General features: G+C 41.6%; 1 protein-coding gene across 2 annotated transcripts in view; it reads left to right on the forward strand.

The window, feature by feature from the left end:
- Positions 1–26,686, forward strand: part of si:ch211-126j24.1 (phosphofurin acidic cluster sorting protein 2) — a 207,135-nt gene that overhangs the window by 72,353 nt on the left and 108,096 nt on the right. For both annotated transcript variants that reach the window (XM_060941491.1, XM_060941492.1), the window contains exon 2: positions 13,041–13,128. In XM_060941491.1, the coding sequence (XP_060797474.1) occupies positions 13,041–13,128 (88 nt within the window). The remainder of the gene's footprint in view (positions 1–13,040; positions 13,129–26,686) is intronic.

Genomic DNA, 26,686 nt, shown 5'->3' on the forward strand with positions numbered 1-26,686 from the left:
ATTTGTTTGTTAGCACACTAGTTAACATAAAGCTATCTTTTATATTGTCTAAACCAGTAAGCAAGTTTGCTAGCAAGCTAATGAACAGTAAGTTAACTATTATATTTTGGGAAACAGTAACCAGGATTGGGGGCGGCACGGTGGTGTAGTGGTTAGCACTGTCGCCTCACAGCAAGAAGGTCCGGGTTTGAGCCCCGTGGCCGGCGAGGGCCTTTCTGTGTGGAGTTTGCATGTTCTCCCTGTGTCTGCGTGGGTTTCCTCCGGGTGCTCCGGTTTCCCCCACAGTCCAAAGACATGCAGGTTAGGTTAACTGGTGACTCTAAATTGACCGTAGGTGTGAATGTGAGTGTGAATGGTTGTCTGTGTCTATGTGTCAGCCCTGTGATGACCTGGCGACTTGTCCAGGGTGTACCCCGCCTTTCGCCCGTAGTCAGCTGGGATAGGCTCCAGCTTGCCTGCGACCCTGTAGAACAGGATAAGCGGCTACAGATGATGGATGGATGGATGGATGGATGGATGGATGGATAACCAGGATTGTTAGCAAGTATTCCCTTCACACTCCAGATTGTTGGCTGATAATGAAGGCTGTGATCTTGGACATACTATATATTTTGTAGATATTTTTAATGCAGCACTACTGTTTGGTTGGTACCTTGTGAGCAAACCTAAATATCATGTGTATTAAGTCTTGAGGAAATTGTTTCAAGTAATATGATATGATATATTTTTCCCCATCTTGTCCATATGGAAAAAAAAACAAACATTTTTTTTTTTTTTGAAATTTAGTAAGTCAGCAGAAACATGTGTTCTAGCATGACTGGTCATGTCCTGAGTAAGACACAGTTTTTGAAAGCTGGCACCAGCAGTAGCTTCTCCTGACTTGCGGGAAATCAGTGTCTTACATAATACTCTGGATCTGCAGAGTGTGAACAGTTCTCTTGAACGCGGCACACTGTTTGCAGTTTTTTTTTCTCCCCATGCTCCCTGGCACACGGATTTTGACTCTTTCAACTCCGGTTTGCCCACTCTGGGCCTCTCAAAGTCCAGTGGTGAATAGTTTTGGTCAGGTGGTCATGCTTTGTGCTGAGTTAGCACAGACATTTCTCCCTGTTGCTCCATCAATAGTCCGCTCTGTTTGGGAGAGATGATTTGATGGTAGTGAATGCAGTTTTTCTTGCCCACAGTTGCCATGAGACTGTTCGTCTTTGTGTGTGTGTGTCTAGTGTTTGGGTTCAGTGAGTTTAGGCCTGCAACTTTGTGGGTGACTGAGTCTTTGTTAATTATGAATGCACTGAATGTTCACCCAATGACTGTATCTGGCTGACAATAAGAAAAATTGGCGCAATCTGTCTTTGAGCAAATAAGTAATGAGTCGAGCTATTTTGACAGACTGTTTGGCCATTTCCGCTGTTCACCTGTGATTACTGATGACTTCCAGAGAAATTCTCCATCATGCAAGAGCACAACACCCCAATCAATAAGCAAGATACAAGAGAAACTGCATTTGGGTGCAAAACCATGTTTTGCATTATAAATGCATTTCTGTGCTGTTTATTGCTATATGAAAGAAACTGAGTGCTGCTGTTAGCAGTGTGACTGTGTCAGTTACCTCATTAATGCTGTTTTTTTAAAATATCAATAAATAGCTCTCTAGCCGCTTTATCCTTCTACAGGGTCGCAGGCAAGCTGGAGCCTATCCCAGCTGACTACGGGCGAAAGGCGGGGTACACCCTGGACAAGTCGCCAGGTCATCACAGGGCTGACACATAGACACAGACAACCATTCACACTCACATTCACACCTACGGTCAATTTAGAGTCACCAGTTAACCTAACCTGCATGTCTTTGGACTGTGGGGGAAACCGGAGCACCCGGAGGAAACCCACGCGGACACGGGGAGAACATGCAAACTCCGCACAGAAAGGCCCTCGCCGGCCACGGGACTCGAACTCAGGACCTTCTTGCTGTGAGGCGACAGCACTAACCACTACACCACCGTGCCACCCCCATACACAGTCACTGCATGAATATTTCTTTCTTTGTTTTTAAAAAATATTTGAATTGTAAACTCAAACACATGCGGCACGGTGGTGTAGTGGTTAGCGCTGTCGCCTCACAGCTAGAAGGTTCTGGGTTCGAGCCCTGTGGCTGGCGAGGGCCTTTCTGTGTGGAGTTTGCATGTTCTCCCCGTGTCCGCGTGGGTTTCCTCCGGGTGCTCTGGTTTCCCCCACAGTCCAAAGACATGCAGGTTAGGTTAACTGGTGACTCTAAGGCTACATCCACACGACAATGGCAACGAGATTTTTTTTTTTAAATATCGCATCCACATAGGCAACGGATCAGTAAAACATCAGGTTCATATGGCAACGCAATGCTTGCTGAAAACGATGCAATACACATGCCACACCTCTACGTGCGCTGTAAGACGGTCCCATCGGAGACACCAGGACAATAGAAGAAGTAGGACGCATGCACATAAACCCCTTCTTCTGTAGCATCAGCCACATAAAGTTTTGATTATTAATCAGTAGCGTAAAATAGTATCTATTGTCTAAGACACTTATTTATATTTCATATTAAAATGTCTATGTAAATTAATACATAGAAAGCCTGGCCAGGCGCTGAACGTTCTTCTGCCTTCACTTTAAGAGAAATTCAGGGAGAGCATGAGCCTAGGTTCTTCCCTGTTACTGTCACACACGCACACCTTCTCACCCCCTGTCCTATGGATATAGTCCCTTTAAATCATGTGCTCATTTTTTGAATGGAGATGCGGAAAGAGGAATGAACGGGGGTAGATGGAAGCCGGTACGCCAACATTCTGATATCCTCCAGAATTCTTTAATGGTCTGGAATAAATTGAATGCTGCACGTTGATGGATTACTTTGTTCTTCTACGCCCTTTTTGAGGAATGTATTGTCAGATTTAAACCAACATCTGAAGAGGTGAGATCGCTCCTTTTTTTTCCCTATTTTTGCTGGCGGGATTGTCATGTGGTTGTGACGTCATCGTAAACAAATCTGTTCTACTCATCCAGACGACTTCGCAACGGCGCCGTTGCCAGATTTTTCCACTCTGGAACCCGTTCTCAAAAGATTTCGTTTTGGGGCACCCAAAACGCCGGTGCCGTGTGGACGCCAGGCCGAAACGATAAACAATTTTATCAGATTCACCTGAATCCGTTGCCGTGTGGACAGGGCCTAAATTGTCCGTAGGTGTGAATGTGAGTGTGAATGGTTGTTTGTCTCTGCGATAACCTGGTGACTTGTCCAGGGTGTACCCCGCCTCTCGCCCATAGTCAGCTATGATAGGCTCCAGCTTGCCTGCGACCCTGTAGAACAGGATAAGTGGCTACAGATAATGGATGGATGGATGGATGGATGGATGGAAACTCAAACACAATCATTGCAATGCAAACAGCCTAGTGGACAGGCACAAATTTTGGGTTGCAAGTGTTTATGGGTTAATGCCTTTTTCATTAGCTTGTACTCTTGTAATTTGGACACATAATTTAAAAAATTGCCATGATTAATGCAGTAGTACAAAAACAAGTAGGCAAATAAACGAAAAATATTTGTACTTAGGATTTTGTGTTTCCTGAAATTTAACTTTCATGTGATCTACAGCCAAAAATTTTCATCTCAGAGATCATATTTTGCCGTGTATTAAAAAAAACCAAATGACTGATGTGGTAGTTTCATGTTGGACAGAAAACAGAAACAGGTCCAGAAGCACCCATAATTTTCCTTCATCGAGAAATCAATATTTCATGAGCAAACAAACTGAAAACACCCCAAATGGACATGCGCTGCATTTGCATACGAGAACACGATTGGTTCTTATATTTAAGAAGACGACTTTGTGAAATTCATTTTCTGCATTTAACCCATCTGAAACAGTGAGCACACGCATGCACACACAGGTGAGCACTGAACACACACACACACACACACACACACACACACACACACACACACACACACACACACACACACACACACACACACACCCAGAGCAGGGAGCAGCTATGCTACAGCGCCTGGGGAGCAGTTGGGGGTTAGGTGCTTCGCTCAAGGGCACTTCAGCCCAAGGCCGCCCCATGTTAACCTAACCGCATGTTTTTGGACTGTACGGAAAACCGGAGCACCCGGAGGAAACCCACACAGGTACGGGGAGAACATGCAAACTCCATACAGAAAGGCCCCCGTCGGCTGCTGGGCTTGAAACCAGAAAGTTCTTGCTGTGAGGCGACAGTGCTAACCACTACACCACCGTGTCGACACAATAACACTCATCTGCCATGTTTTCAGTAGTAATTTAATACTAAAAGACACATTTTATGAAGATATGTTTAATGTATATTGAGTGAGTGAGAGATTTGGGAAGGAAGAAGGCGTCTAATTTCTGAATTTCTGCTGTCTCAGCGTGGATGAGTCATACTTCTGCTGATGGGATTCAGAGTCAGTGAGAGGAAAAAGATGAAGCAATGGAGGAGGGGGAGAGCGAGAGAGAGAGAGAGAATGTGATGTTATATCAGAGACTCACACTCTGTCAGTTGTTAGCCACTGAGGTGTGAATATGAGGATGGGCGTCTGGTCTAGACTGGATCAGTCTAGACCAATGTCCAGACTGATCCAGTCTAAGGCTACGTTTACATTAGACCGTATCTGTCTCGTTTTCTTCGCGGATGCACTGTCCGTTTACATTAAACCGCCTGGAAACGCCGGGAAACGGGAATCCGCCAGCGTCCACGTATTCAATCCAGGTCGTGTCAGCTCCGGTGCTGTGTAAACATTGAGATACGCGGATACGCTGTGCTGAGCTCTAGCTGGCGTCTCATTGGACAACGTCACTGTGACATCCACCTTCCTGATTCGCTGGCGTTGGTCATGTGACGCGACTGCTGAAAAACGGCGCGGACTTCCGCCTTGTATCACCTTTCATTAAAGAGTATAAAAGTATGAAAATACTGCAAATACTGATGCAAATACTGCCCATTGTGTAGTTATGATTGTCTTTAGGCTTGCCATCCTTCCATTTGCAAGTAGTAAGTGATGTGCGCTGGGATCACACACACAGCGGCTCAGTCCCGAATCACAGCTTGTTCACTTCACTCGTGTGCTCTGTGAGCTGCGCAGGGCCGGAGTGCGCACCCTCCAGAGGGCACTCGCTGTTCAGGGCGGAGTGATTTGGAGCGCAGGATGCCTGCGGAGCCGAGCGTATCCGTGTATTGGTATTGCTGTGTGCACGCAAATCGTGTATTGGCGTTGCTGTGTGCACGCAAATCGTTTTAAAAACGTTAATCTGATGATCCGCTGATACGGTCTAATGTAAACATGGGCTAAAACAATGTGACAGTTCAAAGATCAGAGCAAAGTTGAACTCTTTTTGAACTTGAACTTTTAACCCCCAAAGTTCTGCTTCTTTAATAGCTCTGAAAACATTATGCTTTAAATCAATCACATCACAAATCTTCGATAATAGGTCTGTTCTACTAAAAGTTGTGAAGGTGCAGTTATATGGAATCAATTTTGTGCCAAAATGTTCATACAATACTTTTGAAATATCAAACAAAAACGACAAATCAAAATACAAAAAAAAAAAAGTCAGTTTTCTTAGACTGGCAAACAAATTATTCGTGTAATCGTGCAAAATATCAGTGTATTACTCTTCAGAAACCTTTTATTTTTGTTCCGCGTCTTTCTCAGTTTTGTTTGACGTAATTTATTTTGGTTGCGATTCCAGCTTTCTCGTTTGCGCTCCCTGACTTTTTGCTTGTAGTTTTGGCACAAACTTCACGTGTGGGTGGGCTGTCCAGGAATGCATTCCCATTGGCTAACTTGTGTTTGACTGACAGCTACTCTCAGCCATTCCCCCGGAAGCTGTTGCGGCCATTTCCTACTCGGATTCTGGCGGACTGTTTGACGAGTGACCGATCCATTGACTGTAAACAAGGATCGAGTGGACTTCAGTGGCGGCTATGATATTGAATTAATTCAACAAAGTGTAAGTACGGGACAAACGTGTTGTATGTGTTGCAGTAGTGCACATTATGCAGGCGTGTTTAACGTTAGCAAGACAGCTATTATATTGGGTAGTGGAGCTAAGGCTAACATTTGACTTGCCACGAAACACCTGCATAATGTGCACTACTGCAACACATACAACACGTTTGTCCCGTACTTACACTTTGTTGAATTAATTCAATATCATAGTCGCCACTGAAGTCCACTCGATCCTTGTTTACCGTCAATGGATCGGTCACTCGTCAAACAGTCCGCCAGAATCCGAGTAGGGAATGGCTGAGCATAGCTGTCAGTCAAACACAAGTTAGCCAATGGGAATGCATTCCTGGACAGCCCGCCCACACGTGAAGTTTGTGCCAAAACTGCAAGCAAAAAGTCAGGGAGCGCAAACGAGAAAGCTGGAATCGCAACCAAAATAAATTACGTCAAACAAAACTAAGAAAGACGCGGAACAAAAATAAAAGGTTTCTGATGGGATCACTCGCTATTTTGTACGATTACACGAATAATTTGTTTGCCAGTCTAAAAAAATTGACTTTTTTTTTTTTTTTTTGTATTTTGATTTATTGTTTTTGTTTGATATTTCAAAAGTATTGTATGAACATTTTGGCACAAAATTGATTCCATACAGTTACATAAAATTTCTTAAAAGTCCATACATGACTTTAAATCCTGTTCACTGCTGCAGTTATTCATTTTGATTGAACTTGCTCGTGCTATTTTTGAACAAAGTTGGTTATATTTCCCCAAATATAAACTAATTAGAAATTTAAACCACCATGACTCTGACCAGGATAAAGTAATTTCTGAACATGAATGAATGCTATAAATGCGCTCCCGTGTTGAACATGAACACGACCTTTCTTTGTCCCCGATAGGTAGATAGCCTTTCGATTTCATAAAATCGGTGAAATTTAGATCCCTCTGAAATTTGGTCAGTGTGATATATGTTTATTTCTGTAATATCTCACAAAATGTCAGGCCATTCTGTGGCTTGGGGGAGGGGGGAGTTATTTAATTTGATGGGATCGCTCGCTTTGCTCAGTCAAGCAGACAGAGGAAGTCTGTGTGTGCATGCACAGGTTTACCTTCAACCGTACACTGACAGTTGCATCATTCTGTTGCTAAACGAACAGCTGATCACACCGAGGTGCTCGCTGACTGACGATATTTATTAGTTTGGTCCTGCGTTTCCTTTCCTTCACAACATAACGTCTTTTTTTTTCGCGGTCCGGTTTCCATCAAATCCTGCGCTCTGATTGGCTGGCAAGCGGGTCTGTATCCTACGATACGGACCCCGGTTACGGACCTCTGGCGACTCGCTCGTTCACAACAACAACAAACATAGTAGCAATTTTTTCAACATTTGTCTTTTTTTTATAAGATTTATTTATAAGATTATCAAAAATCTTATAAATTTTTGCCAGCATTTCTCAGGAGAATAGCATTAATTTTACAGCATGGATAGCGATGACGACAGTGTTCACAGCGAAAGCGAGTTTTACTACCCTGAGGAAGAAGAAATAAAATAAAACATTTCAGGAGAAAGCTAAAAACCTGTAATTTGCTAACACCGAGCAAAAACATGGCTGAATCCTGAATGACTCCTATTTGTATAAATAGGGGACTACATAGGTCGCAAAATGTAGTTTTTTCCTACCATGGAAGTGCACTTGTATACCGAGGAGGAAGCAATTTGCATTACAGCCGTGAATGAGGATTCAAAATGGCAGCTTGGCTCGGTTTTCCCTTTCGGGCGCTCTCGTTTTCTGTTAGAATTTGGTAAAGAAAAAAATAAATGCATTATTTACCAGCTTAAGGTCGGTCCGTATGGTGAAATACCGTGACCTCGGCCTTGAATACTGACCTCGGCCCAGAGGGCCTTGGTCAGTACTTTCAAGACCTCGGTCACGGTATTTCACCATATGGACCTCCCAGCTGGTAAATAACATATATTTCTTCTCGCTTTCCGTTACTGTAGTCAGTCTTTCACGTTTCATTCGCGTCCTCCATTTTTCTCTCCTGTTTAAAATTTGTATCCCACAATGCCTTGTGCGAATGGGGAAAGCCCACCACGTGATGCATGACGTAGTAGTATCTTGAATTGGTTCATGGTGAAGCAGGAAAAAATAGTGGAGAATTTAGGGCCACATGGTCCTAAATTCATAAATTTTTCTATTTAAAAAAAAACTAATAAAATTGGAAGTCTGTGATTCGAATTCAGTAGCTTTCGGTCCACTAAACAAAAATAATTGGGTGTCAGGGAAAATTCTTTTTATGACGTACACTTGAAAAATCTGAAAGGCAGTCTAGCTTTAATATCTATTAAAATAAAAACTGACTGCTCCTGCAGCTTTTTTTGTCCTGATGCACAGACACATTCTCTATTCTGTAAACATTTATGTTTCCATCAGCAACAGCTCACTAATCATGCCACAAAGGGTAAATAAAATAAATAAAGCTTCCCTTTCTGACGTAACTCAGTAACGCTGTAGCTAGGCTCTGACCTGATGAGCTGCCTTTAGCTAAATCATTTACATCAATAAATGTGATTGTATATAAAAGCTATAAAAGCTGAGATGGTTCATGTTTAGAAAACTGGATACGCTGAGCTCCTGAGTGCAGGTTGTTTTTTTTTCCTTTCTTTTTTTTGTCAAATGTTTATTTGCTCTACAACAGTATTTTTCATGTACTTGCTTTGGTTCCGTGAAAGACTTTGCTGTGTCTGCCATTTGGCGCCTGCTGTACTACAAGGTAATATATGCATTTTTCTCAAGGGCCGTCAAACACACTGTGGCGCAATCAAAACTTCACCTTTGGGGCTTTTTTCTCTTGGGTTTTGTCTCATCTGCTTTTCGTCTCACACCAACTTGCAAACGCCACATAGTGCTCAAACCTCACCATGACAAATAATGAGCTCCCTATAGACGCTGCTCGAGTTCTCACTTTGAAATGAAAAAGCATCTGCAGCTTACTCACCACGGACACAAAAACACATGTGTAAATGGTATAATTGCTGAATCACTGATATCATCATACCAAGGTGTGTCTACCCTGTGAGAGACTTGAATCATAAACTCTGTCTCAACAGGAAGGTGGTGGTTATAACATGATAAACTAGAAAAGCACTCGGAGAGCACAGACCTCCGCCAAGAATCCTTTAAAAAAAATCCGGGATCCAGAAGGTGATTCGGATCACCGCCAAAATTTAATGGATTGCTACTTGTGCCCAGTCACACCTCTGGAAAAAATTTCAGAGCAATCCGTTCATTACTTTTTCCGTAATGTTGCTAACAGACAAACCAACAAACCAACGCTACCGAAAACATAACCTCCTTGGCGGCGGTAATGATGACCGTTGTGTGAGATTTGTGTTGTGAAATAAGGCCATGCGCCAGTGGCACTATTGTTTGCGAGTGTGCATGTGATGGGAGTGTAGGTGTGTGACGTGTGTGAAATGTTTCATTCCTGGCATCCAGGTTGTGCAACATTGTAGGTGTTCACAAAATCAAATCTGTACATGTTTTGGGAGATGTTAAGATTAGGTGGTGCAGGAAATTGGCATGCACAATGTAAAATGTCTGTGAAACACAAAGTAAAAGAATAAAATAAAATAAGAAAATAGTTTTATCGTACAAATATTGAGTGCAAAAATACGGCTACACAAGCAAAATATAATTGTTATTAATATTTATTATAATGATATTTGATGTCATTTTCTCTCATGCATTAAATCACAACCTACCAATGTACACTACCGTTCAAAAGTTTGGGGTCACCCAGACAATTTTGTGTTTTCCATGAAAAGTCACACTTTTATTTACCACCATAAGTTGTAAAATGAATAGAAAATATAGTCAAGACATTTTTCTGGCCATTTTGAGCATTTAATCGACCCCACAAATGTGATGCTCCAGAAACTCAGGCCCTGTCCACACGGCAACGGATTCAGGTGACTCCGATACAATTGCTTATCGTTTAGGCCTGGCGTCCACACGGCACCGGTGTTTTGGGTGCCCAAAACGCAATCTTTTTGAGAACGGGTTCCAGAGTGGAAAGATCTGGCAACGGCGCCGTTGCGAAGTCGTCTGGATGAGTAGAACGGATTTGTTTACGATGACGTCACAACCACATGACTGTGAGTGCTTCACGCCGGGTAGAAGTGTAACGAACTCGATGCGAGTTGTCAACAAATCCTATAACTTGGTTCATGAAACGCGCTTACAAAATATTTTCACTGTGAATATTTATTGTGTAATGGTGCAAAGTCAGAGAGAGAGAGAGAGAGGGAGAGAGGGAGAGAGAATAGCCCTTAGGGCAGAGTCAATCCCGCCAGCAAAAATAGGGAAAAAAAGGAGCGATCTCACCTCTTGAGATGTGGGTTTAAGTCCTACAATACATTCCTCAAAAAGGGCGTAGAAGAGCAAATTAATCCATCAACGTGTAGCATTCAATTTATTCCGGACCATTAAAGACGCCGCCTTCCGCGTAGAATCATACGTCATCCTCGCCGCCATATTGGATAGGTCAAAGCGGAGAATAAAGATTAGCTGCGTTTAACTGTACCAACAGGTTTACCGTCCAAACGAGATCACATGGGATTACCTTTCACAGGTGAGACTGGAAAAATACTTTTCATTGTATTTGGTCATTATAATGTAATTTTACGAACAGATTTTCCTGACTTTGTGGCTAATATGAAGTCTCGCGCATAATAGTTTATGTGCATGCGTCCTTACTTCTTCTATTGTTCTGGTGTCTCTGAAGGGACCGTCTTACAGCGCCCCTAGAGGTGTGGCATGTGTATTGCATCGTTTTCAGCAAGCGTTGCGTTGCAATATGGACCTGATATTTTACTGATCGTTGCCCATTTGGACGCGATATATTTTTAAATAACATCTCGTTGCCGTTGTCGTGTGGATGTAGCCTCAATCTGCTCAAAGGAAGGTCAGTTTTATAGCTTCTCTAAAGAGCTCAACTGTTTTCAGCTGTGCTAACATGATTGTACAAGGGTTTTCTAATCATCCATTAGCCTTCTGAGGCAATGAGCAAACACATTGTACCATTAGAACACTGGAGTGAGAGTTGCTGGAAATGGGCCTCTATACACCTATGGAGATATTGCACCAAAAACCAGACATTTGCAGCTAGAATAGTCATTTACCACATTAGCAATGTATAGAGTGGATTTCTGATTAGTTTAAAGTGATCTTCATTGAAAAGAACAGTGCTTTTCTTTCAAAAATAAGGACATTTCAAAGTGACCCCAAACTTTTGAACGGTAGTGTATATATTTGAATTGTCTGTTTGTTTGTTCATAGTGATGGCTTATTTACAACCCCAAAATCAGGAAAAGTTGGGATGGGATGGTGAAATTGAAAGTAGAACTGAAAACAATGAGTTGTAAATAATTTTTGACCTGTATTACACTCAAAACAATACAACAACACCTTGTTTGACAGTACCGTCCGAGCTTCTGGACGCAGCTTCCTTTTTTCACAGTAAAGTTTTAACTGGCACCTACGGATGTAACTCCGTATTGTAGTGCTTGACAAAGGTTTGCCAAAGTAATCCTGAGCCCATGTGGTTATATCAGCTGTAGATTAACGATGGTTCTTGATTCAGTGCCGTCTGAGCGATCAGAGATCACAGGTGTTCAGCTTAGGCTTGTGCCCTTTCCCTTTACGCACTGAAAGTCTGCCAGATTCCTGGAATCGTTTAATGATATTATGCACCGTAGAAGGTGAAATATCCAAATCCATTTGTATCTTTCTTTGAGGAACATTGTTTTTAAACATTTCAATAATTTTCTTACGCAATTGTTGACAAACTGGAGATCCTCGGCCCGTCTTTGCTCCTTAAAGACTCGGCCTTTCCTGGATACTGATTTTGGACCAAATCATGATTACAGTCACCTGTTCACATCACCTGTTTCAAATCAGATCATTATTTAATTGTTTTTACCTCATTACTAGCCCGAAATTTACCCCGTCCCAACTTTTTTGGAAACTGTTGTCAGCCTGAAACGTAGAAATGGATGTATATTAACAAATGAAATTAAGTTGACCAGAGAAAACAGGAAATGTCTTGGATTCATACTGTCTCCAATAAAATACATGCCAGAGTAAATTCAAAAATCATTGCTTTCTTTTTTAATTTGCATTTTCCATGATGTTGCAACTTTGCGATTCTAATTTGGGGTTGTATTTATTTTATTTTATTTTATTTATTCACTTACTTTAACATTTAAAAGAGCCCTTTAATGTGACGATTAAGGAAGCAGATCATTTTTTTAAATAAAATATATGTAGGGCGGCACGGTGGTGTAGTGGTTAGCGCTGTCGCCTCACAGCAAGAAGGTCCTGGGTTCGAGCCCCGTGGCCAGCGAGGGCCTTTCTGTGTGGAGTTTGCATGTTCTCCCCGTGTCCGCGTGGGTTTCCTCCGGGTGCTCCGGTTTCCCCCACAGTCCAAAGACATGCAGGTTAGGTTAACTGGTGACTCTAAATTGACCGTAGGTGTGAATGTGAGTGTGAATGGTTGTCTGTGTCTCTGTGTCAGCCCTGTGATGACCTGGCGACTTGTCCAGGGTGTACCCCGCCTTTCGCCCATAGTCAGCTGGGATAGGCTCCAGCTTGCCTGCGACCCTGTAAAAGGATAAAGCGGCTAGAGATGATGAGATGAGAAAATATATGTACATTTTGAGGAATAAAGACAAGCAGTTTTGTGTTTTTAATGGTAGCGTGATGAAAATGAAGTGTAGTGAATCGTATTTGTACACACACACACATTTATATATATATATATATATATATATATATATATATATATATATATATATATGTGTGTGTGTGTGTGTGTGTATAACAGGAAATGAAAGAAAACATTTCAAAGAAAATGTGTTTTGGGGACGAGGGGCTCAGGTGTTGGTGGTAGGTGGCAATAAGACATCTAATGAGTATCTCTGTCTTCTCTCTCGTTCCTTGCCTCTTCCCCTCCTCCCCTCCTCTCCCAGGCTGTGCAGCCTCACACTGAAGAAGCTGATTGTTTTGAAGGAGCTGGACCGGGAACTCAACTCTGTGGTCATCGCTGTCAAGATTCAGGTATGACAAAGCGAGTGTGTTTCCATTATGTGTCTCTTTTTTGCCTTTTGTGTGCATCCGCACAAACCCTTCACACCCGGCACCGTGGAAACTGGTAGCTGTTGCCAGGGTGACAGCTTGTTCAGTGGGAACGGTGGAGCGAGAGGGGTGGGAGCTGAAATGATGCATGCTGGGATATGCTTAGAGGATTAGTTCAGAAGCACTAGGAGGCCCTCAACATTCTTCACAGGTCGCTTTATGTGTGTGTGTGTGTGTGTGTGTGTGTGTGTGTGCACTCCTGACACAAACAGGCTCTTATTCTGTATAAATGAACACTAAACTTGAACCCAATAATTAAGTTCAGTTGTGGGTCATGTGTTCTGAGAGTTTAAATTCGACCCCTGTTTCAAACCATCATGGGATTGATGATCTCACAAGAAAGGAGAGCTGAAGTACAAGAAATAACTATACTATGTCTCAGCTTTTGATTTTATTCTGGCTCAGAAGTCAGATCCTTAACAGCTTCATTAAGGGTGGAAATCTTTTTTATTGCCGTCTAGAAGATCAATTTAGGGAAGTTAAACCTGTTACATCAAGGTGTTTAGTTCCAGTCAATCAGTGTCTTCTGGAAGGGTCTGCATTATTTAACAATTATTCACCAAGCCTGAAGTGGATGTTTTAGTATAAATACACAGTTAATTTTTTTTTAAAAATCATATTTAAAAATAATTAATTTCAAACTTCAAAAGCGGCATGCAAATATAATAAAGGTGTGCAGACTTGTGTCACTTATCTATGCCGGCTCACATAAAATACTTAGTTTTGAAACAGATAAAATAAATCACAATTCCACCGTACCTTTGAATACAACCCCGATTCCAAAAAAGTTGGGACAATGTACAAATTGTAAATAAAAACGGAATGCAATGATGTAGAAGTTTCAAAATTCCATATTTTATTCAGAATAGAACATAGATGACACATCAAATGTTTAAACTGAGAAAATGTATCATTTAAAGAGAAAAATTAGGTGATTTTAAATTTCATGACAACAACACATCTCAAAAAAGTTGGGACAAGGCCATGTTTACCACTGTGAGACATCCCCTTTTCTCTTTACAACAGTCTGTAAACGTCTGGGGACTGAGGAGACAAGTTGCTCAAGTTTAGGGATAGGAATGTTAACCTATTCTTGTCTAATGTAGGATTCTAGTTGCTCAACTGTCTTAGGTTTTTTTTGTCGTATCTTCCGTTTTATGATGCGCTAAATGTTTTCTATGGGTGAAAGATCTGGACTGCAGGCTGGCCAGTTCAGTACCCGGACCCTTCTTCTACGCAGCCATGGTGCTGTAATTGATGCAGTATGTGGTTTGGCATTGTCATGTTGGAAAATGCAAGGTCTTCCCTGAAAGAGACGTCGTCTGGATGGGAGCATATGTTGCTCTAGAACCTGGATATGCCCTTCAGCATTGATGGTGTCTTTCCAGATGTGTAAGCTGCCCATGCCACACGCACTAATGCAACCCCATACCATCAGAGATGCAGGCTTCTGAACTGAGCGCTGATAACAACTTGGGTCGTCCTTCTCCTCTTTAGTCCGAATGACACGGCGTCCCTGATTTCCATAAAGAACTTCAAATTTTGATTCGTCTGACCACAGAACAGTTTTCCACTTTGCCACAGTCCATTTTAAACGAGCCTTGGCCCAGAGAAGACGTCTGCGCTTCTGGATCATGTTTAGATACGGCTTCTTCTTTGAACTATAGAGTTTTAGCTGGCAACGGCGGATGGCACGGTGAATTGTGTTCACAGATAATGTTCTCTGGAAATATTCCTGAGCCCATTTTGTGATTTCCAATACAGAAGCATGCCTGTATGTGATGCAGTGCCGTCTAAGGGCCCAAAGATCACGGGCACCCAGTATGGTTTTCCGGCCTTGACCCTTACGCACAGAGATTCTTCCAGATTCTCTGAATCTTTTGATGATATTATGCACTGTAGATGATGATACGTTCAAACTCTTTGCAATTTTACACTGTCGAACTCCTTTCTGATATTGCTCCACTATTTGTCGGTGCAGAATTAGGGGGATTGGTGATCCTCTTCCCATCTTTACTTCTGAGAGCCGCTGCCACTCCAAGATGCTCTTTTTATACCCAGTCATGTTAATGACCTATTGCCAATTGACCTAATGAGTTGCAATTTGGTCCTCCAGCTGTTCCTTTTTTGTACCTTTAACTTTTCCAGCCTCTTATTGCCCCTGTCCCAACTTTTTTGAGATGTGTTGCTGTCATGAAATTTCAAATGAGCCAATATTTGGCATGAAATTTCAAAATGTCTCACTTTCGACATTTGATATGTTGTCTATGTTCTATTGTGAATACAATATCAGTTTTTGAGATTTGTAAATTATTGCATTCCGTTTTTATTTACAATTTTTACTTTGTCCCAACTTTTTTGGAATCGGGGTTGTAGTTTTAGACCAAACTTTGTAGCATCTTTAGTGCTTTTAGGAACAGCATTTTCTTTCATAATTTCTAATTCTTCCTCACTTACGGTGACAAAGTGATTGGCCGCCATTTTGCCGAGTCGCTTGAGGTGATTATTGAGAAATAGTGCGAATCTCTCGACCAATCAGCACGCGATTTTCTATAATCACCTCTGTATTTATACTAAAATTAGTTATATCCGAACTCTATGGAGGAATGGAACAATATGACGTCTCATATTAAAGACTGTGGGTTTATTGGGAGATTAGATGGTTCATGTGAGTCTGCTAACAAAACAGGAAGCGTAGCCTGCCTTTCTTTCTCATCACAGCTGCAGCTATAAGTGTTTTTGCATAAGCTCTGTTTTCTACAAGTCAGTGCACAGCTCAAATTAACAAATTACTCCCATTACTTTTGCTTTCCTCCTGTTCACCTAATGTAGCAGGGGTGGACCTCCGTCCAGATGTAGACCCAGCAAAGTATTTCAGCGCACCAAACCAAGCACTTGAAAAATTACTGCATCTAAGCTGTTCAGTGTATGGAAAAAAGGACAGTTCAGTGAGACTGTGTTTTTTTTTAAAAACATTAACAAGTGTAGCTTCTGTAGCAGATCCTCTATTGTTGTTTATCCAGGCAAATTTATGTAAATTACATGGCTGAAGGTAGTTCATCAGATCAGCAGCCATGTTCATTAACATGTGAGTATACAAGTTTCTCATGCAGCATTTACTGCGTTCATTTATCTCCAGTAACTGCATTATCCTGGTCAGTCATGGTGATATTTTGGGAAATAGAACCAACTAATTTTATTAGCAAATATGTCAGACAGGGTGGCACGGTGGTGTAGTGGTTAGCGCTGTCGCCTCACAGCAAGAAGGTCCTGGGTTCGAGCCCCGTGGCTGGTGAGGGCCTTTCTGTGCGGAGTTTGCATGTTCTCCCCGTGTCCGCGTGGGTTTCCTCCGGGTGCTCCAGTTTCCCCCACAGTCCAAAGACATGCAGGTTAGGATAACTGGTGACTCTAAATTGACCGTAGGTGTGAATGTGAGTGTGAATGGTTGTCTGTGTCTATGTGTCAGCCCTGTGATGACCTGGTGACTTGTCCAGGGTGTACCCCGCCTTTCGCCCGTAGTCAGCTGGGATAGGCTCCAGCTTGTCTGCAACCCTGTAGAACAGGATAAAGCGACTACAGATAATGAGATGAGATTAGATGAAATTTTACATAACTGGACCTTTACAAATTTAGCCGATTTCGCTGCCCGTTTAAATGTAGTGTGCTGGCTTCATCCAAAGCCACTCCCACTCTCACAGGTACTTACTAGAGGCTCTAGAAGTTTCTCAGTTATAACTGCTTAGCAGAATTGTTGATTTCTAACAAATTTTACAAAATGTCAAATAAAACTCAAAACCATTTGAATATTCTAGAAATTTAAGTATAATTAACAGTTATTCCACAAAATCGAGTCATACATGAGCCGATACCCGACGAGACGCGTAGTGCTGAGTTGTCTATAAGCCATGTATGACGAGATTGAGTGGAATAACTAATTTATAAAAAGTACATTCACTGGATTTTGAGAAACAGAGCGTTTTTATTTTTTATTTTTTTTTCAAAGTTGACAAATAAAAACTTCATACAAAACGTCTGACAAAATAATTTCCGCTTAGAATGTAAACAAACCGGCGAAATGACAGGAGCAATTTGTGAAAAATGCTATAATAATAATAATAATAATAATAATAATAATAATAATTCTTGAAAAATAAAAAAAAAACCATCAAATACTTTTATTCCATATTTTGTTGCTTTTTTAATTTTTGGGGGGTTTTGTTTTCAAGTAGAGTTTTTATTTCGTCCTCGGTTGGATCAGCAACACGCTCCGCCATTTTGTTTTTCTCTACTGACAGTATATGAACTGATAGCCTAGTAGTAGAGTAGCCAATCAGAGCATGTGATTGCTCATATCCAGTGAATGTGGATAGAATATATATATATATATATATATATATATATATATATATATATATATATATATATATATATATATATCTGGGTCTGTCTCAGAAACTGTGTACTGTGGGGGTACCCATTAAATATACTCACAGTCAATAAACTATACGGTTTTGAATGGTGATGTTGGTTTTAATTTGAAATAAAATGATCTGGCTTGATCTGGGACATGATAAATGGTTGACTACATCGCATTCCCTTAAAAAGGTTGTAGTCCACTGAAAAGTCTACAGTTATCACTAATTGTATTTTAAGTTGTAACTTTATACACCTAAAGATTGGTGCGTTCACAGAATAATCATAACCGTAATAAAACATCATGCAAAATATTTGATCACCGTTGTAACTCTGTTTTCCGCAAACCCAAAACCAATACGATCGTGTGTTTTGATCTAAACGGAAAGCCTCAGGGTCAAGGTCACTACCTCACCAAAAGTAGTAACTTAAAATCACTACGCCATATAAAAGTTTAGTTATAAATCTGTGATTTTGTTTTTTAAAATGAATGCTGAAAGTTAGGTATAGAATATGTTTCGTACAGAATATGTTACGATGGTAGCTGGTCTTGTGTGAATTTCTGAGCTATAAAATGAGTTGTGGTTTATTTTTTACCGTAGCGTGTTATTTGTGTGCGGGGAAGGACACACATTAACAATTTGCATGTGTAGAATGGAATTTTCCACTCCAGCAGTTAGAAGTTGATCGTGCTTCCATTTGCGGTCTTTCTGTTACGCGAGTGATCTGTTCGGGCGTTATCACTGAAAAGGTGAGTTCTGACAGTTTTGTTTTAGTCTTGCAGTATAAGGCAATAGAATGTTTTTCATCTTACTTTCATATTTCGTAGTGTTTACGTATTTTTGGCCAATATTTTGCAACCATGGTCAATTTAGATCGAACTTTTGATAGAATCTACGGCCAGTCATTTTGCCCCGCCCCCGCCTCGCGCTCCGTCCGGTGCGGTAGTGATGTCCCGTTGCTCACGCGCCGCAGCAGAGACCCGTGCGACCTACAGCCGGTACAGTCGCTGTTCTTTTACCACCGCCGTTATTCTCATCTTTCCGGTGTGTTCTTGATTTTTCCATTGTGTCCTATTTCGCCATATCAAATACCCAAAATGTATCATATTATTCATATTTAAGTGAATAATCAATTCAGTCATCATAACTTGGCATTTTTAACCCAAGCAATCAAAAAGAGGAAATTTATTCAACATTTTCACTCATCTGTGAAGGAGGGGCTTTAATTCTTCATGATGTAGTTATTTTATATGTAAATCAATTTTACAAAAGCATTTGAATTGTAATCAAAAAAAAATTTCCACAGTGGAGGCCAGATAAAGCAAGATGCTATCTTTATTCTTATTAAACATGACAAAAGAAACATTGAGTGTTAGGTAAATGCAAAAAAAAATAGTAAAATTAGAAAATTTATTTTTTGACCATAATGTCCCAAATGAGAGACCAGTTTCTGAGACAGACCCATAAATCATTCAGGGGTGGCACGGTGGTGTAGTGGTTAGCGTTGTCACCTCACAGCAAGAAGGTCTGGGTTCGTGCCCCGTGGCCAGCGAGGGCCTTTCTGTGCGGAGTTTGCATGTTCTCCCTGTGTCCGCGTGGGTTTCCTCCGGGTGCTCCGGTTTCCCCCACAGTCCAAAGACATGCAGGTTAGGTTAACTGGTGGCTCTAAATTGACCGTAGGTGTGAATATGAGTGTGAATGGTTGTCTGTGTCTATGTGTCAGCCCTGTGATGACCTGGCGACTTGTCCAGGGTGTACCCCGCCTTTCGCCCGTAGTCAGCTGGGATAGGCTCCAGCTTGCCTGCGACCCTGTAGAACAGGATAAAGCGGCTACAGATAATGAGATGAGATGAGTAACAACTTTCACAGGGACTTGTATAGAGGACGTCACACATGAACAGATTCTTAAGACGTGTAATCACTTCAGTGAAGTTTTCTGTAAGGAGATGATTATTTAGCAATTTTGGAAGGTGTCAGCGTCAGTGATTTAACAGTCAGAGGTAAAGATTTGCACTTTGCGCTTTCTCTCTAGCATGACAAGGTGTATATTTTTGTCTTTTAAACTTGAAGAGAGAAAGAGAGGCTGGTGAGGGGAAACGACTATTATTGCCGCTATAATGTAAGCGATAACAAGCACGAACTAGTTTTACAGATGTTTCACAACAGTAAATCAATGAAAGAACAAGTGTTGTCAGGCAAAATAAACCTCACCCGGTAGCACTTATGATGAATATGAAGGAAGATATCATGAAAAAAAAGGCACCCTATGGGTACATGTGGCTACTGCTTATAAATAAAATTGTTTTCTGATCCCATGTCCATACAGTAACTATAGCATATATATTTACTCTATGAGGCAGTAGCCACAAAAATGAAGTGTAATCCAAAAATGAACAATTTAAAAATCACAGACGTAAAATATACCAAGTGTCTGTACTTTATATTATTCTACTCTTACCTCTTACAGTTTTTGAAACTGAAACCTCCGAGCCAAGGCTGACATACACACGCTGTTGCCATGACCGAAACTCTTGTTTCCTGGAAATGGCGTGGCGCTAGAGCTCAGTGGAACGCACTTTCCCTCTGTAGTAAGCATAAACATGTCTGAAAGCAATTTCTTTAGTCTAGTCCATTTATTTTGAATGGTGAACCAAATTGTATACACTCACCGGCCATTTTAATCGGAACACGTGCATGCACATGCACAGTGAGCGATCGTTACGCTCTTACATTCTTACAGCACGATGACGTAGTGGCTAGCGCCTGTATATAAGGCAGTAGCCACAACAAAAATGATTTTGACCTTTTTGGTGACCTTGACCGGATGACCCTCAAAATGTTGGAGGTTCTATTTGAGACCAATGCTCATCTATCCTGAAAGTTTCATAAAGATTGATCCAGCTGTTTTCCCATAATACTGTTTACAAAAAAACAAAGAAACCCGACTGAAAATAATACCTCACCCCGCTTATTCTATACCCGCGGGCAAGGTAAAAATAGGAGTAAAACATACGATTATTGATGAATTACTGTCATATAAGATGAATGCGATGATGTAGGAATATAATCAACTTTGGGGTGGTGATAATAACTCCAGTACACATTGGGTTGTGTCACACCTCCCTGTCGGGAATTATTTTACTATAGTCATATGCCCCATCAAGTTTCTTTCTTACTTCTAGCATGCCTCTGTGTATATATGGAGTGATCGAAGGGTGGGAAGGAGCAATAAATTTGATGCTGTGCAGTTATTTGCAACAACGTTTAAATTTAATTTCTCATCTCATCTCATCATCTCTAGCCGCTTTATCCTGTTCTACAGGGTCGCAGGCAAGCTGGAGCCTATCCCAGCTGACTACGGGCGAAAGGCGGGGTACACCCTGGACAAGTCGCCAGGTCATCACAGGGCTGACACATAGACACAGACAACCATTCACACTCACATTCACACCTACGGTCAATTTAGAGTCACCAGTTAACCTAACCTGCATGTCTTTGGACTGTGGGGGAAACCAGAGCACCCGGAGGAAACCCACGCGGACACGGGGAGAACATGCAAACTCCGCACAGAAAGGCCCTCATCGGTCGCTGGGTTCAAACCCAGGACCTTCTTGCTGTGAGGCGACAGCGCTAACCACTACACCACCGTGCCGCCTCCTAAATTTCATTTCATTTCAAATATTATAATTAAGGCCAACATTTGGTATTAGTATTTTTACGTGAGGATCATTTCCAAAGAGACACTCCAGAATCAATATCGATCATTATTATTTGCCTTCCCTAATTGGCTGCTGTTTGCTGAACAGTAGAAAATTAGTGCATGACAGGATTCTGTAGCCTTTTCACCAGTTCAAGGAAGGTCATGAAAGAGATGGAAGTGGAGCTTTCCAAGCACTTAATCTGCCACAGAGAAGGAAGTCAGAGATTACTGGCAGTGAAGCCTTTGAAAGTGACTTGTATATCAGACTGACTAAGAATATCCAGTGTTTCTTTCCCTAATGATTCCCCTCTGTGTGGACTAAATCAGTTTTTGCTGTCTTTGGAGAAACGATAGACCAGAGAACAGCAGATGGAACGAGTTGATAAATGTGAAAAAGAACCTGAGATTTTCAGACTTGGCTATATTTCTGCCAAAGGCCTGATGACGCAGACAAACCCTCATCCGCTTTATCTCCACTCATGCTTAGAGAGTGTGAGTTGGTAAGCACTTTCCCTGAAGGCTGGATCGTTGAGAGCTTTTCATCACGTCCGTTATGGATGTGTGTGTGTGTGCATATTTATTCTATGAAGCTTCTCAGAGTCATTTCTCAGTCTCCCTTTCCTATGTCCTTCACGTCTTTTCTCATCTTGTCTCTATAACCTTTCTTTTCTGTGTACTGTGACGACGAAAACCAAGATCTTCAAATGCTTTATTGCTTCACGAACATTGGATCGATTCATTGTGTGGTTTCCAAAGACCGTTTCGGAAGGAAATGAAAACAAGATGGGAGCTTGTTATGAAGACTGAAGCTGTTTTTATCAGCCGTAATGCTTTCCTGCCTTTGTTTTATTAACTTTAGACCGAATACATTTTGCTGACTCACACAAAGTCTATATCTTTATACAGTAGCGACAAATATACTGTATTTTTCATTATGGTTTGTTTAAAGGTCAATGCATCTCTTCTTCCATCTGAGGTCTCACAGATCTTGAGATTGTATATGACTTGTATCGGAGAGCCAACATTTTTTAAATATTCAGGCATCTGGAATTCCTCTGGTTCTGGCATATTGTCAAACACATAAAACTATAGCTGATATTATACTTTACTAACTATACTATTCCAAGATGATCAGCAGACTGTTTTGGCGACTTTGCTTATTTTCCCCAGACACCACAAAAGTATCAAACACGTTTGTGAAGTGAATGGTCTCTCAAATATGTCTCCAGTACTGTGGCTTATAACCAGTGAGAATGCACGAAGAGATGCACATTACAACCCCGATTCCAAAAAAGTTGGGACAAAGTACAAATTGTAAATAAAAACGGAATGCAATAATTTACAAATCTCAAAAACTGATATTGTATTCACAATAGAACATAGACAACATATCAAATGTCGAAAGTGAGACATTTTGAAATTTCATGCCAAATATTGGCTCATTTGAAATTTCATGACAGCAACACATCTCAAAAAAGTTGGGACAGGGGCAATAAGAGGCTGGAAAAGTTAAAGGTACAAAAAAAGGAACAGCTGGAGGACCAAATTGCAACTCATTAGGCCAATTGGCAATAGGTCATTAACATGACTGGGTATAAAAAGAGCATCTTGGAGTGGCAGCAGCTCTCAGAAGTAAAGATGGGAAGAGGATCACCAATCCCCCTAATTCTGCACCGACAAATAGTGGAGCAATATCAGAAAGGAGTTCGACAGTGTAAAATTGCAAAGAGTTTGAACATATCATCATCTACAGTGCATAATATCATCAAAAGATTCAGAGAATCTGGAAGAATCTCTGTGCGTAAGGGTCAAGGCCGAGAAACCATACTGGGTGCCCGTGATCTTCGGGCCCTTAGACGGCACTGCATCACATACAGGCATGCTTCTGTATTGGAAATCACAAAATGGGCTCAGGAATATTTCCAGAGAACATTATCTGTGAACACAATTCACCGTGCCATCCGCCGTTGCCAGCTAAAACTCTATAGTTCAAAGAAGAAGCCGTATCTAAACATGATCCAGAAGCGCAGACGTCTTCTCTGGGCCAAGGCTCATTTAAAATGGACTGTGGCAAAGTGGAAAACTGTTCTGTGGTCAGACGAATCAAAATTTGAAGTTCTTTATGGAAATCAGGGACGCCGTGTCATTCGGACTAAAGAGGAGAAGGACGACCCAAGTTGTTATCAGCGCTCAGTTCAGAAGCCTGCATCTCTGATGGTATGGGGTTGCATTAGTGCGTGTGGCATGGGCAGCTTACACATCTGGAAAGACACCATTAATGCTGAAAGGTATATCCAGGTTCTAGAGCAACATATGCTCCCATCCAGACGACGCCTCTTTCAGGGAAGACCTTGCATTTTCCAACATGACAATGCCAAACCACATACTGCATCAATTACAGCATCATGGCTGCGCAGAAGAAGGGTCCGGGTACTGAACTGGCCAGCCTGCAGTCCAGATCTTTCACCCATAGAAAATATTTGGCGCATCATAAAACGGAAGATACGACAAAAAAGACCTAAGACAGTTGAGCAACTAGAATCCTACATTAGACAAGAATGGGTTAACATTCCTATCCCTAAACTTGAGCAACTTGTCTCCTCAGTCCCCAGACGTTTACAGACTGTTGTAAAGAGAAAAGGGGATGTCTCACAGTGGTAAACATGGCCTTGTCCCAACTTTTTTGAGATGTGTTGTTGTCATGAAATTTAAAATCACCTAATTTTTCTCTTTAAATGATACATTTTCTCAGTTTAAACATTTGATATGTCATCTATGTTCTATTCTGAATAAAATATGGAATTTTGAAACTTCTACATCACTGCAGTCCGTTTTTATTTACAATTTGTACTTTGTCCCAACTTTTTTGGAATCGGGGTTGTACAATCACGGTCCCTAAAGGATTCATTCTGGTCAGCCTTCACTCCTCATGAATCTCTACTGCAGTTGTTTATTCTATCCCTGGCAAGAGAGTACTGTCACATATATAAATATAGCACAGTGAAATTATTTTCGTTGCATGTCCCAGGTTGTTAGGAAGCTGAGGTCAGAGATACAGAACCCATGGAGTAGGGAGGGTTAAGAGTTTTGCTCAAGGGCCCCATAGTGACAGCTTGGTGGTGTTTGGATTTGAACTCAGTAGACTAGAACATTAACCACTGAACTACCGCTGGCCCAGTCCCCTACTAAGGATTCCTCATTTCCAGTGATGAACCATTTTAACAGCAGTGGACATAAAACCTCTCATAGCATTGCCAGTTCTTGTTACGCCACCATTGAATTGAGGAAACCTAAGAAGAAATAGGTTATCCACATGCTCTGAACCTCACAACCCCCATGCTTAAATACTAGATATGGTTGCTGATATCAACAGCTCCTACTCTAACATCCACCACCCAAAAGATGCACCAACTGTGAAGGGAATTAAGAAGTGTCACATCGACTTGAAAACAATGGCCTTGAAGTATGCGCTTCTAAAAGAAGGCCTTAAACAGATAGGATAACGTTGTAACGGAGGAGGTGTCATGGTAGATTAAACCTTTGTGGAATGCACCGCCAACAGATAGCAGCTACGAGAACGTTTCACTAATGGTTGGACATGACAATCTAAAGGTTAGTGCAGAGGCAGAGCAAGCAGAAAGTGCTAGCTCAGTCAAAGCAGGGTGTATCAAAACAGAAAAGAAAGTACACACTAGGTAAAGAAGTTCCTGAGATAATCTCGCACTACGTAGCACGTTGCAAAGATGCAGACGGGAAAGCATGAGAAAAACAACCAAGTGGCAGTGATGGTATACAGCTCCATCATATTGGCTGAATACTCCACAGTCCTACAGAAAGATCAGAAAACAACTAAGCTTCTGTGGGACCTCCAGAGCCAGACAAATAAATATGTAAAGACAAACCAAGCAAACACAGTAATAAGAGATAAGGAACAGAAAACAGAATATCTGGCAATCCCATCTGGTGCAAACATCCAAAGGAAGAAATACTAGAAGTTGGAGAGATTCCAGGTCTGAAATAAGAACTCGAAGGAATGTGGAATGTAAAAACAAACGTTGTTCCATTCATGAAAGCAACATGTGGAGCTGTGACCCGAAGAGCTCTGACAGATTCCGGGAACATGAATCTCAGTTCTGAAGAGCGCAACCTGAGGAGGAACAAAAGTACTGCACCGCATTCTCACTGCACCAATCTTTCATAAGTCATAACTGTCAAATAGTTGTTCAGTTTAAATCAATCCAGTCTGCTGTGCTTGTACTGTATGTGTGCATGTGAAGCGACAGGCCTGCGCATTTAGCCACTGGAGTTACCCTACGTTCACACCAAATGCAGCGAGAGCGTCAAAGTTTGTGGACTCTCTGTGACGTACTGTAGATGAAATAGGCGGCTACAAGCTCATTCAGAATGCTGCGTCTCGCAAACTTTATTTAAAAGGGCCGCAAAGCAAACACACATCAAGCGGTATCTTCCATCCATTATCCGTAACCACTTATCCTGTGCAGGGCACGGGCGATTGCTCTAAGACAACGAGGGAGGCTCAGCCTCCTCTAAAAATGACGAACATCGAATCATAGAAATATATGTGCTCAACCCAACTACAGTGCAAAATCATTCCGTTATAACTTTCCCCAGTTCGCCTAATGTGTGCGTGAGTTTTCCCCCTCGTGACAGCGCGATGCAGCCCAGCCTCAGTGGACTTCAATGGCATTGGGAGCTACGCACTTTCAATATCAAAATGCAAGATGGTTATTGGATAAATACTGCGAAAATGCCCGCCCATGGAGTCTCACGGACTCCCAGCCTCAGTGGACTTCAATGGCATTTGGGAGCTATGCACTTTTCAATCTCAAAATGCAAGACGGTTATTGGACAAATACTGCGAAAATGCCCGCCTACGGACTCCGAGCCTCACATGGGAGGGACATGGCAAAGCTTTCCGCGAGGAGACTGGCGATTGGTGAAAGCGGCCGGATATTTTCTTTGATTGACAGCTCGTTTCAACTATAGACAGGCAGCGGTGAATTTCAGTTCAGTCCCATGCGGATTCGCAAGTGGTGTGCAGTGTTGCCAGATTGGGCGATTCCCCGCTCAGTTGGGCGGTTTCAAGTGCATTTTGGCGGGTTTTGAGCATATTTTGGGCTGGAAAACATCAGCAGTATCTGGCAACACTGGTGGTGTGGTGTATTGTAAGAGATCAGCTTACATTTCGATTTCATTCATTACATACGGTTTCTACCAGCTTTTTTAGTTTGTATATATTTTCATTGTAAATAAAGTGTAAATATAGTGTTGTCAAGTTTGCTATCTTAGTTCCAGAAATATCGTTTATTTGAGTGACTGAACTTGAACTTGAGGGGGCTAGTCA

The sequence above is a fragment of the Neoarius graeffei genome, chromosome 15, assembly GCF_027579695.1.
Source record: "Neoarius graeffei isolate fNeoGra1 chromosome 15, fNeoGra1.pri, whole genome shotgun sequence".
Classification (NCBI taxonomy): domain Eukaryota; kingdom Metazoa; phylum Chordata; class Actinopteri; order Siluriformes; family Ariidae; genus Neoarius; species Neoarius graeffei.